The sequence below is a fragment of the Cyphomyrmex costatus genome, unplaced genomic scaffold, assembly GCF_001594065.2.
Source record: "Cyphomyrmex costatus isolate MS0001 unplaced genomic scaffold, Ccosl1.0 scaffold55, whole genome shotgun sequence".
NCBI lineage: Eukaryota > Metazoa > Arthropoda > Insecta > Hymenoptera > Formicidae > Cyphomyrmex > Cyphomyrmex costatus.
This window is the reverse complement of record NW_017279708.1, coordinates 720,351-734,558: the sequence shown is the minus strand read 5'-3', so window position 1 is coordinate 734,558 and position 14,208 is coordinate 720,351. Positions and strand designations below refer to the sequence as shown.

General features: G+C 39.2%; 1 protein-coding gene across 1 annotated transcript in view; it reads right to left on the bottom strand.

Moving 5' to 3' along the window:
• Positions 1-2,031: 2,031 nt before the first annotated feature.
• LOC108779041 (IGF-II mRNA-binding protein) overlaps positions 2,032-14,208 on the bottom strand; it is a 47,824-nt gene continuing 35,647 nt past the window's right edge. Inside the window, exons 2-7 of the mRNA XM_018546375.1 lie at positions 6,577-6,750; positions 5,930-6,313; positions 5,399-5,651; positions 4,609-4,965; positions 3,738-3,989; positions 2,032-3,442 (exon numbers count right to left, since the gene is read on the bottom strand). Coding sequence (XP_018401877.1) covers positions 3,197-3,442; positions 3,738-3,989; positions 4,609-4,965; positions 5,399-5,651; positions 5,930-6,313; positions 6,577-6,750 — 1,666 coding nt within the window. The 3' untranslated portion in view covers positions 2,032-3,196. The remainder of the gene's footprint in view (positions 3,443-3,737; positions 3,990-4,608; positions 4,966-5,398; positions 5,652-5,929; positions 6,314-6,576; positions 6,751-14,208) is intronic.

The following is a 14,208-nucleotide window of genomic DNA, read 5'->3' as shown; positions in this document are numbered from 1 at the left end:
GGGCACGTTTCACGTGCTGATACCGGTGCCGCCTCGGTTGCGCGCCGATGAGCTCGATGATTATCGATCGTGAAAAGTAAGTCCCGCATTTCTGCTGGATAAATTCGAGAAGTAGAATTAATGATCCAGATAATAATGAAAGAGAATAAAATCGGCGTTCGTTCTCGTCAGGTTTGTGCGAATCTTTGAGAACGATCGAAGCCCGATCGGCGCGAAACCGTGCGCCGTGATTGATTAGTCCGTTGTATTTGTTGAATTTCCTTGGTCATTGGCTTAACGACCGCTCTGCAGGGTCGGTTTTCTCGACTCCGAATCTGATTTGATTCATCGCGTTCCCCATCTTACTGCCTCCGCCTCATCTACCTGCCGCGCGATCGATCGTCTGGAACCTCTCTCTCTCATTTTTCCTCTCTGTCTCTTTCTCTTTCCCCCATATCGCTCTAAAAGCATCACTTAGGAATGTCTTCAGAACTCGATAGAGCGACTGTGAGCGCGTACTCGGTCACTAATATACCAAGCTAGAGCAAGGCTCGAGGTCATTTTTAATGATGCAACATCATTGTTGGAGAACGCGAAATCGCGTCTCATTTTCTTTTCTTTTCTTTTTCTTTTTGCCTTTCGTTTCGCCTCGTCTCCGCGTTATTCTCGGATTATCCTCGTTCCCGAAAGGAATCTCTTGGCTCTGTGCAATGGGATAATAATGGCCGATTATACGCATTGCGAGTCGCGATATCGATGCGAGATCGAGATTGTTACGCTCCGCGGTTCTCCGCGCCCCGGCCGGATCCTGCGCGCCTCTAACAGCTATAATTTGCAAAAATTACGGGGTTCGCAGGCTCGTCGGGAGACGTCTCGCGGAGGCTCCGTCTCGACGCTCGTCTCGGCGACACACCATCCGCGGCGAAAATAAATGTCGCGATCAAACGTCACGACACCTCGCTCTCTCTCTCTCTCTCTCTCTCCTATCGTCCCTCTCTACTTTCCTTTCCATCTCTTGCCTATCTCGCGTTAAGACTGATCTCTTCCTTACTCTTTCCTTCGCCTTTCCTCGCCGTTAACTTCTCTCTAATCAGTAATCAAATTACTTATTAATTAATAATTATTATTCAACACACGCACACTCACACATTATTACATTCATGGTAAAAGTAAAAATCCCTGAAAAGTTTTGTCTGTTCACTTTTTGTCCCTTATGTCCCCTCCTTCGCTCGCCGTCTGTCTCTCGTTTGCTTCCTTCGTATTTCTCTTCTTTCTCTCTTTCACTCGCTGTTCTTCGTTGCGTCGACCGACAGTCGCTTTTTCATTCTCTCCGTGTGTTTGAGAGACGTTCTTTGAAAACATGGCGTAAAACGATATCCGTGTCTTATCGATATGGTATTACACGATCGTACTTTCACGTCTTCTCTTTCCCTTTTCGTTCTTCCTTCTTTCTTCTTCATCATCATCAATCACTCGTGCCAGCGACTCGATGTCTCGTCGGCGTTGTTTTCGACGTCTCGATGACTACTCGTCGGTTTCCCCTCTCACGTATCTGATCCCTCCTGTTTTCTTTCTTTCCGTTCGGCTTTTGATGAGGAACTTGAGGCGAATAGAGCGTACACGACGCATTTCACTTCACTAATACGAAATAACTCATAGTCGCTTCTTTGGTATTACGTGCGAGGAGGGGCGGGTTGGAGCGCGGGGGTCGCTTCTATTCTCTTCTCCTCCTGAGACATCCTGGCTTATGTCTACGACCGTCAACGGATCGCCGTTCCGCGATACACGGTCTCGGTATTGTTTAAGTCTCGTATATTATTATTCAACGTCTCTGAATTGTGTGTATAAAAGAACTGTACCTAATCTGTGTTTTTTGTTGCTTTCTTTTTTTTTTTTTTAAGAAAAACCGCTTTCCTCCTGTAGTACTAGTAAGAAGTAAGTAAATAGTTTATAGCGATAATAGTATTAGGTAGGTAGTAGGTAATAATAATAGTAATAGTTGCAGTAGTAGTAACAGATATAACATAATATGTAATTGTCACTTAACTTCTCTGTATATTATTAATAACTTTAATATTAGATAGACTTTTTCTTTTTTTTTTTAGATTAATCGGTTTATCGCTTCTCCCGCGCGTTTCACTTTCCTTTATCGTATTAAATCTTTAACCGTAATGCAATGAGGTAATAAGGTTGTGTGTGTTTTTCTTTTTTTTCTATTTTTTTTTAAATCAGTTTGTTTCTCGTCGAAGTGTCCTATTTCATCGGCGGCGGTGGTTTCGTTAGCGCTGCGAAATTGGGTCGTGCGCGGCTGTGTTGTTGTCGCTTCGTCGCTATCGCGGGGGTGTGCGCGCGGGACGCAGGCGCGACGCGTAGAGCAAAGGGGAAAACGCCATAATCCTCGTCAACGAGGATGGGAGTTCGTCGTGAGAGTCAGCGATCGCGTATGGGCAGTGTCTGTCTGGACAAAGCCAGATTCGATAACGTATACGTTCGGTGCTCCTCCGATCGATCGCGGCTTCGCCTTTACTTCGCCTATATCATTGCCGAGCTTTACGTTTAAGTTGTGATTCGAAAATCGCAATTGTTTCAATCTAATACCACTGCGATTGATCACAATATACGTATCCCCATTGTCGAAAAGGACACTTGAGACAAATTAATCATTTGCACGCGATTAACATAAATCACGATAAACGCGCCCGTGTCGAACCGAACGGAGGGCCCAGGGCCTCGTTGACTCTTCAGATTGACTCGCAACAATCGAGTCTTGGAATTAGAATCTTTGGAATAACAATTCTTCGTTCGAATTCTCAGAATTAACTCGCCGCCAATTGTGAACTCACCGAGCACTCTTAGAATTCCCGTTGATTCGTCAAGACGGGACACGTGAATCGTTTCTGATCACGGGATTGTTACTACCAAGGATTACCTCACAGAGTGCGAGAGTCCGCGAACCTTGTTGTTGGATCTCGGTCGAGTTAATTCTCAGAACATTGCCGGGCGTCTTCCCGTCGCGATCTGCGCGTCGCGCACCCTCGTTCGAAGCCCTCCCTCGTCAGGGAGGATCGCGCGCGCCCCGCGAGAGGAGGAGATCGCGATAAGCTCAGCCTCTCGACGAGAGAGAATGTCAAAGCGACGACGAGGCCACTCCGGCGAATGAAGCGGATGGGCGTTTGTGGCGTCGGTCCGCGTCAGGTCGGTATCATCGATGTTAATGTTACTGCGGCGATGATGGCGGCTGCGGCTGTTGCTGCTGCTGCTGTTGTTGGCTCGATGGCGAGCCGACGGACTGCTGTTGGGAGCTAGGCTGCGACGTCGTGCCGCCCTGGGAAGTGGCGCTGCCATCTCTTTTAGAACGGGAGGCACCCTCTTGGCTGCTACCGCGACCGGCGCGTGTAGCACCACCGGTTCCACCGGGTGCACCCGATTGCAATACCATCGCGCGGATTCTTCTCTGTGCCGACTGTAAGAAAATAGGAAAGATTTGTTCATCACTACTCTTTAATCACATTTTATTTTTTTATTTAAAAACAAAAATCGATTAGCAATATTTCTAATACGCTAATAGCTTGTTATTTCTTTTAAAAGATTCAGAAAAAATTATCGCATTTAATTATTGATATAAATACGATAAGATAATTTATATATTTCATAACAAATGTCTGATATTTATCTATCCATTTATTTATAAAGTTATGTAAAAAATCAGCTTTCTCTCTCTCTCTCTCTCTCTCTCTCTCTCTCTCTCTCTTTCTTACCTGAACGGAGAAGAAGGGACCGATTATATGGACAGTCGTTTCCTCTTCTGCTGAAGGAGGAGTCGCTTGCTGTTCTGACAATTTAATAACGCTACCAGTCACGCGCTGTAATTCCCTTACGTTTTGACCACCTTTGCCAATGATTCGGCCCACTTGAGTACTGGGCACGAGGATCTCGATGGTAAGTCTAACATCTTCGGTACCGGCGACGTATCCTTCCTCCCGCATCTTCTCAAAGATCAAATACTGGGCCTGAAATCGCAATTTTTGACAATGTAAAAAAATTTTTTTTAAAAAGTAAAAATATAAAAATTAAATCCCCTCGTTATTACTAAGAAAATTCTACAGTTGTTAGAAGCGAATTAATATAAAACGAAAAAAAAAATGTCGAAGGGTCAAACGGGGCCGATTCTCGCATATTTGATTTGACGAGGTCGGTACGGGGCCCTTTCTTTAATATTCCTGCTGATTCAAGTTGATGCATAGAAGACAACATCCACCCAAAATATAGCAGGGTAATCGCGAACGGATTCTTTAAGAAGGTTATACACATTTTTTCTCGTCAGCGACCGGATTCGAACCCGAGACCTTTACAATAGCAAACCGACGCGATACCTATCTGCCAATATGGCATCGACATTATATGGACAGTAAAACAGACTTCGGGTAACTACTTTAGTATTATTAGCAAAAAGTCACGTTTTTATAGCTCACGTATTTAAAGTATGTTCATTTTAATTAAGTATAATATATAAATCTGACAGAGCTATCGATGTAATATTCGCGTGTAAAACTGAAGACATTATAAAATAAAAAATTATGAATTTCGCTCTTGTTTGAGAGATTACGGGGACAATTACTTCGCACTTACCTTCCACTGAGATTCCGGGGAGCCGACGATGGTGACCTTCCTCTCAGTCTGTTGCTCAGCCGGCTTATCTTGTTCAAGGGGAGCGATCTTTACGCTCGCGCCGGAGAACCTGATTATGTTACGGATATGGGAGCCTTTGGTGCCGATGATGGCGCCGACACTGTTGTTGGGAATGTACAGGAAAGTCGTCTCCTGGGTATCGCTGGCGGGGACGCCCTGTTGAGTAGGCAGGCTGCTCTGGTAGGGATACGGGGCGGGTCCAGAACCATAGAGGCCGGGACCACGGGAGCTGTAGCCCATGCCGGCGGTGGACATCATGGCCATCGGGTGCAGGCCGGGGAACATCATGCTTTGGGGCTGGCGAGAACAATGATTATATCGATTAGAAGCTTCGTCGCGTTGCGCAACGGCATCTCTGACGTAATCGATGTGTTTTATTTGCGCCTGATCTCAACGAGGTTGACACAATCAAACCTTTCTAGATTAACTGAAAGCTTGACGAAAGAGTTTGCTCTTGCCGTTTTAATTTCTGATAAGTAAATATTAAAAATCTAAAATTTGAAATAGAACTCTTCAAGACTCGATCTTCATGTAATAATGTCACAAATCATTGAAATTCACGTGACCGTATTTGTATATTTATATTGTTTGCTTTTTTTTTTTTAATAATTTCTTTCCCGCGTTTATATTTTTCCTATATATTTTTATTTTCAATTTACGACAGATTTCCAAGAAACATTATGGTTTATTGTACGAGAAGATATAATAAGTAATATGCACTAAAACTCACAGCCATAGCTTGCAGATCGTTTTCGTAGCTCTGGCGGAGCTTGCTGGAGATCATGGACTCAGCTTTGCTCATGTTGTCGATCGTTCCCTTAACCGTGATGATGCGTTCGAGATTGAAGCTATTGATGTCGTTGATACTGCTGACGGTGATCTTCGTATCGGTGTCCTGCATGATTCTCTTGATCGTGTTACCGCCCTTACCGATGATTCGACCGATGAGATTGTTGTGCGCGAGGATCTTCAGAGTGATCTCACTGTCGATAAGTAATATAACATAATGTAATTAACGTCATAATTTAATTAAAGGTAAAACAACCATTTGGTCAAATTGTATTTTATATGTACATATTTAAGATAATATGATCACAAGAATGTGTTAGTGTACTAAAACCGAATGAACAGTACTCGAAAGTCGTAAACAGTATTGAAACATATTTATATTTAATATATATCTGTTCAAAATTGCAGTATCGTGATTATTATGATTCCATTTATAACTCGGAGACTCAAAAAAGCCAAAACCAATTCGTACCCCTTGTTCGTGCTGTTGGCCTCCTGTTGCATGACTTCCAGGATCTTCTTGCAAGCGTTTGTGCAGTTCTCGGGATTACCGTAGATGGTGATAGCCTTCTCCAGAGAACCAACATTGTCCTTGCGATGCACGTCGACCCGGGCGCGCGTCATCTGAGTGATCTGCCGTATGGTGGAACCTTGTCGGCCGATTATCGCACCCACCATGTCGGATTGGACGAGAATACGCAGCGGGAAATCGGTCTGGCGACCAGAACCGGGCAATCCGGCGAAGGCCACGCCGCCGCTGCGTTGGCTGCGGCCTCTGCGTCGGCCCTCCGCCGAGGACATCTCCACTTTCAGCGGATTGCCGTCGAAATCGTAGCCATTTAAATGGTTCACAGCCCTGCAAATAACAAGATCGATAAGTGTCTCTTCTAATTGAAATATATCAAGTAGTCAATCCTACATGAATTGAAATAACTAGATGTCGTCAGAGTTTATTAGTGAATTCATAAAGTCCTAACGTGAATTCTAAACACGAGTAGGTAGGAAAGAACTTTCGCGAGTCTCCGTAGCAAACAAAGAGTGAGATAGCGGCCTCTGCGTTAAAAATTTTCTAGATCTTTTAAGAAACATAACAGATAAAAGATCGTGCCAATTACATACTGTTGTACTTGCTCTTGCGTGTCATAGCTAATGTACACGCATTGTGTATTTGGATCCCGCGACGGTGCTTTTTCGATGACTTGGATAGCGCCGTAGTTGGAAAAAAGCTCGTCCAGCTGTTCTATTCGTAATTGAATCGGTAGATTGCTTACGAGGACTTTAGGAAACCCGCTGCTGCTGGAAAGAAAATAACACCCGAGATTAAGTGACATATTTCAGCGAAGAAGTAGCACAAAGCTAGGTAAAAGATACTTTATATCACACACACGCGCGCACTTATGGTGTTAACTGTACTATCTAATAACATGGTATTAATATCATTAACAGCGTGTAACAAATGTAAAAGATATTCTAATACCACATCATCTTGCGTATCCTTTTTACGTATTCCAATTCGTCTTGAGTGAGTAGAGATTATAAGCAAAGAAAGAGAGCGGCCATAAAGTGCCAGACTTGAACGAGACTCTGACAGAATTACACGGCAGTAAGCAAGATTCCAACGGTAATCGGTAATAAACTTTGAAAGCCGAGCTATAACCTGGCGGGGAGTCATTGGCTGTTTACATTACATAGCGGCATTGTCGTCTTACAACATAACGAAATATATTTATTGACACGTGTCGTCACTTAATTGTGTTAATTTAATATCAAATTTATCTAGGTAATTTATCAAGTTACTTTATGATTATAAAACTAATTATTATATGCAAATAACAGAATTACACAGTATATAAATATTACAGATTTAACAATAAGAAAAAATGCGTGGTAAATAACATAAATAAAATTTCACGCGTTAAACGAATATTAAACACGATATTTTTTTTTTCCAGAACTCCTGTAAAGATCGATTAGTCTCTTTAATATTTTGCAAATATATATAAATATACATATATGTATAATAAACAACAAGGCTAATAGATTTTACATTGTCGGACCTTCTTAAGTTTCTATTTTAAAAAGCTTCCTTGACGACTGTTTATAAAATAATACAGAATAATTTTCAATATTATATTAAATGTATATTATTACATTATATATAATATTATTCAATATTATAATTTGTAATATTAAAGAAATAATTCGATAAGATTTGAAAAAATTAAATTTGGAATTCGCGCGCGATTAGAAACATTGTAATTTATTAAAATTAAATTAACGAAATAAAATGTCTTGCTAAAACATGAAACTTCTGTAATAATTTATTTGAATTTTCATACAAAATCTTTTTATTTATAATTATTTTAAATATTTTAATTAAAGACTTCATTTTGCTTTACAATTTTATTAAGAATCTTGTGTGTGTGTGTGTGTGTGTGTGTGTGTGTGTTATTCTCTATCCGTACATCATTAAAGATCTTAATATTTTAATATATCAGTGATGTATTATCCAACAATTAGGATTTGATAAAAAGGATAATAAATCTTTTGAAGATCTTGGATGAAATATTGAAATAAATATTTTTACTCAAAATGCGCCTCGAATCGCATGCCGTTAACGCGCTTTAAATTTCATTTTGACCGGCTTTGCGTACTTTGTTCGGGCTTGCACGAGCGTAAACTGTGCTTGCGCGTTTAGGTGCATCGGCGCGGCCACCACGACAACATGAATGAACCAAACGGCAAGTAAGAAGAGTACGCGGAGCATGAAGAACAAAAAGGAGGGTGGAACAACCGAGGGAGCGACTCTCACTTTCGTACGTATCGATTTTTCAGCAGACCGACCCACTCATCGACAGTGCCACGGCGAGCTTTCGAGCAACCTTGAAGAAGACGCGGCGAATGACCCTGTAGGACCTACTCAGGTTCGAAGATAAACTCTATTGTACTTTCGTGAGAGATAAGATTGCGAACGAACGATCAACCTTGTGCAATCTAAATTAGCTGCGAGCATGTTTCTGCCCAATTAGATTTACGAATCAGCCGACGGGAAATATCATTAGGTCAAATTATTTACAATTTCTTAAAAATTGTTTAATAAATATTGTAATTGTATCGTATTATATTGTATTAAAAAAATATTAAATATACCTATCTCGAAGATAAACATATTTATTCAAGATTAATTTGTAAAAGATTTATTATTTTATTTCTATATAATATATTAATTTTTATAAAATTATTGATTAAAAATAACAATTTTAATATTTGTTTCTTGAGATATATTCAATGGATTAGAGACTTCTTTGTCTCTATGTATCGTAAAAATAATTTATAGAGAAAGCGAAATGTCTTCGATACACGCAAGATGCGCATTGTTGAGCCGCGATGCACTTACATGCAACGAGGGATCGTTCCGTATTAATGTTGCAATTCACGTTGAATTCACGAGTAACTGCTTATCATGAATTTATTTAATCAGCAAATTGACGATCGATAATGTTGTAACGTTGATTTCTACTCACATAATAACTCAAAGTAAAGTGCATGCAACTTTGTTAGATAAAAATGCAGCGATAAGAAAACTAGTGTAAAATATTAGTTCATTCATATCTGTCTATGATTCAATGTATAAATGAAGAGAGATCTCAGAAGAATAAAATATTCCCTCTATCTATTCGGATCATAAAGAATGGTCAGGATAAAGATCAGGATAAAAATCTTAGAAATCGAAAAAATACATCGTTTTCGTATCTATTAATCACAAATAGTGTTTGAGGAAAGTTCCTCTTGATATCACTTAAATATCTGATATAAACCATTTAAATGATCGTTAGATTTACATTAAATAATGTATGGAACTATACTTCAATTGAGGAAAGTATATATATGAAAACCAACAATAAATTATAAGCATGCATTCGTAAAATTGAGGAATAAAAAGGGGCAACGGTGGAGCATGGACAAGAATACACTAAACGCGCGGGTGTTCGTGCACGTGAGGAGGAAGAGGAGGACGGAAGAGATACGACGGATGGCAAGCAATACGAGGGTGGAAGGGGGTTGGCCTTTGTTTCGCGTACTTCCCTTTAGGGGATTTTCGGTGGTATCCATGATATAGCGCGAAGAGTGCGTGCACTGTCTGCCTCGTGGTTCTCGCGGCCCACCACCCGCGCCGGAGGACTCTCTCTCTCTCCTCCTTCCCTTCAACTGCTCTCTCCCTCTCTTCAACCCTTTTGCACGCACGTGTGACTCGTTGGCGATTTCGTCGGGTCACCTTTAACGAAAGGCGGCGGGTTTTCGCGAGGCAAGAGAGACGAGAGAGGGGTGAGGAGGAATCGAGAGAGAGAGAGAGAGAGAGAGAGAGGGAGAGCGCCGGGAGGGAAGAGAGAGAACGAGAGAAAGAAAAGGAGGGAAAGAGAAATAGAGCCTTTGCGGACAGGGATGGATCGCGGCGGGTCACCCCCGTGGAAGAGCTTTTGATGTGCCAGCCTAAGACACCTTTTTTCGAGTACTCTTTTTCTTCCGTCCATCCCACTCGCTATCGTTGCCCTCGTATTTTTTTTGTCATTTAACAAGTCGATGGAGCGAGCATGGTGATCGAAGTACTGAAGAGAAAGAGGAAGGGGGAGGGTAGGAATAGATAGAAAGCGTGGACAAATTGACCGAAAATTTTGTGGGTGTTGCTAACGCGATGTGAATTTTCGCTTTCACGGAAGGAATAAAGGAATCTCTATCTTTGAACAATAACATTATATTAGCATGCTCGTATGACATTGTAAATCAATTAATCTGATTTCAATTAAAATTAAGAGGCCTTTAGGGAAAATCTTTGATGATTGTTCAAAATGAAAGGGGGCAGTGCGTGTCCACCGATTTCTCACCAAAAAGTGAAACAAGGGGAGTAAAATTGGACAGTAACGTATATAAATACAGCCCTGCTTGAAGAACCGTCGACGTCGTCGACTTGCGCCGTCCGGACGCACGGCGCCAAAATCGATCTTGGAAAGGGAAAGTGCCAGCGGCGTTGACTTCACATACAGACACATCACACGAGAAAAATCTCTATATGGAAGCCTCTGGCCAAGAAGAGCGTTCACATATATTAAAATCCAGGAAGTCCCTGCAGTGCGATCCCTCATCTTTTGTCATTCGAATTAGAACAGGACCGATGATCATGTTAATTAAAATTATAAATCGAAATTAAATATCTATTTAAATTATCTCTATTTTCCTTGGTATCTTCACGATAGAATTTAGAAATATCTTATCCGTCGATATATACATTAAACTATTATATCAATTAGTAAATACTAATAAAAAGAAAAAAGTTTAACGAAAGATATATTCTGTCAGTTGCTCGGCAATCGATTATACATATACATATAAGATAAAGCACTTCTGGGGATGCTGTTATCAATTTGACCCCTTTTTTCTATATGTGTAATTTACAGATAAGGTCATACAATACTTTATGGTCTGCTTAAAAAATTTGAACGCCAAATCACAATTTTTACAGTAATAAAATTGTTTTTCAAAGGAAAAGGAAGGTTGGCTCTGTCAATTAAAATATTTAAAAATTGATAGGTTTTTAGATATATTTTTTGTCTGAGTCTTTATATTTGTTTTTATCGCAAAGAATTTTATCTCGATTATCAGCAGCAGGACATATTGGTCTAACACGACATCGTATTCGAGAATTGTGTTCCATCTAAATATATTTTAAAGCTCGTTTATATGTCGGAGGGCGGGAGGGCACGTCATTGCACGAGTCGACGTGAGGATCGCGTGTAGGTAGGGTATCTGCCCGACCGCGTGACACGTGCGTCGCTTTCTGGTTATGCCTGCGTGTGCGTGACACACGCACGTGTATTCGGTGTATATGCCGGTCGAAGCGCCATATACGACGATATCTAATTACCGTAAGTGCGATTTCATGAGAAGAACCTTTTAGCTTCATCATTACTGTTCAACAACCAATGGATTATAATATAATAAAAAGATTTATTAGAACAATTGGAAAAATTAATTTAAAAAAGTTGTTTACTGCCACACATACAGATATATAAATATATTCCTTATATTATATTACATGTGTGTCGTATATAATATTTTGAAATAAAAATGACTAATTAAATCAATTAAAAGGTAGAAAATAGAAAACAAAAAAACTTCAAGAAGAATTCAAGATGTATAGAAATCGGTTTTTTTTAAATATCTGATACGATTTGCGAATCGAATTCAAGATAGATATGGAGAAGGGTGACTAAAAATTTTAAATTATTCAGATAATATCGAAGTGATGACATAAACAGTAAACGTATTCCAAGAGGAGACTTGCACATTTTAATCGAAATGATAGCGTCATATCGGTATATGGAAAAGTAAAGACCGATGTCTCGTCGTCATGCTATCTACGGATAAGGTAGATAAGGTAGATGTTCAACAGGGGGTTGTTAATATTGACATTAGCTGCTAGTTGTAGCTAGAGCCATCACCCTATTTCTATAGTCGACGCTGTGTTGTATCTGCGGCAAACCGCCGTCGTGCGTCAACCAACTTTCAGAAATTTTTCCGCTGTAAGCTTGCGCTTAAAAAGAGTTAGTATACTTCGCTACAGGAAATCGACAATATACGTCACCGGATATTGAATTAAGGGTAACACGGTGAGAAAAGTAATATGCCAACAACTAGTCAACAGAAACGAGTCATAACTTTCAAGCCAAATATCCGAATATTTTTTTGCGAAATCAGCCTTGATATTGAAAAAAGATCAATGAACGAACGTTCTCAATCAAAGCGAATGTTTTCGCGATTATTTAAGTCAAACCGTTATGCAGGAAATTCTTGAATACAAAGGCACAACGAAGGTTCTAAAGCAAATGAAATGGAAATTAAATTGCGTAAATTACAATGATGTGTTATACGAAAAAATACTACAGATAAACAATTAGAAAATTACGTGAATTATTAATACAATTGGTTTTGAGCAAATTATCTTTCCTTGTACTATCATTAAAGTAGAAACGCGGATTTTTTGTTTGATATTAAAATAAGTACCATTTGAATTTTGTTGAAATAGCTTTTACTAATTGTTGTCTTGTATGTCAATGGAGCCATATAATAGCTTTAGCTAATTAACTAAAAATCTGAAAGTCCGATTTCTAGTGTCAAAACAACGACAAGAGTTAATCCGATTCATTTTTACATAAGCACGATGACGCAATATTGCGAAATTTTATACGAAATATACAGCATAAGGCGCTACACAAACAATACAATCCATCATAAAAATTTCTTCTACGCTCTTTCACGTAAACGGTAATCCATTATTTTCATAATTACGTATTATGTGACATGAGTAAAAAAAAATACGAGAAAAAGAGAAGTACGTGTGCTAGAATCGACCTAAAGAGTCAAGAATTTTAAACGGAGTTTCCAGTCACGGACTGCGACATAAAATAACATGAATGCAAATCAGATATACAATAAACGACTTTCACTCTTTGAAGAAATAGTTTAGAAATTATGGTGTCGTGCATATTTATGGTATATATGTGCACATTTAGAAAAATAAACCGGATATAAAATATTACAAATTTCCCATATTCTTGAATTATTTTCAGTAATATGTCGCAATTAAGAAATTTAAATGTCAAATCTAATTTTTGTTTCTAACGTGTATAAATATAAAATAAAATATAAACAAATAATAACAAATTTCAAAATTTTAATTATATCGTTAAATTGTTTCGCCTTTCGTAAGAAATAATTTGCTTTATTGTTAGAGAATAAAAAATGTTTAAATAGAATGTCGAAAACAATAAATCAAATCAGAAAAAGCAGCAAAAATTTATACGACAATAAATTGCCTATGTTGTTAATGGCACAAATGCACCACTACTAGATGCAGCAGGACTGGTGCATCGACACGATTGTGGTAAATTGTAGGAGAGAGACGATAACGATGTCACGGCATTACTTGGAGATAAAAATGAGGAGATAGGGAAGAACGCAATAAGAGAAGAGCGCGGTAAGAGATAACGAGCAGCGGCGTTGGTATCAGAAGAAGAAATTGCATAACATTTGCGAGTAATCGCGAGCATCTGAGAGCAACGCGTCGCGAGCATTAATAGTATAGACATTGTTCCCGTAATTATTATTCCTTTATAATTATATGATATATTAGCGCGACAATAATTTAATTCAATTCTCGCGGTGAGAAAATTGTACGTTGCATATATATATATAGTATAACCAGGCTTGTATACCGGGTAATGTATTTTGTATGGAAAAATACCAGACTATAGATATTATGCACAGCTAAATTGTTTGTAGACTTTCTTGAGCTAGTAGATAATACGTAACGACTCGCTGTCTGGAGAAAGATACAATTCGCCACATTCGCACTATCATATAAATAAAAAGCTAGACAGATGAAAGAGATGTAACTAAGAAGAGAGAATACACACATATGTTTTCTTTTTACGAAATAATAATAGAAACAGTATCTTGTGCCAAGGTAATAATTTATAGAATACTAATCGCAAGTCGATCACTGGTCTTTCATTGTCAATAGCTATTATCAAACTGTCAATATATATCTACATTTTTATTAAAAAAAAAGCAACAAACGATGATATTCGTTCACCGTCTCGTCATCTTTACAGGAGACAATCACCACTGTGGGGTGAGTTATCCAGTGTACCGTATGTTCACGAACGCGTCTGTTGCGCATTAGGAGTTCCAAGA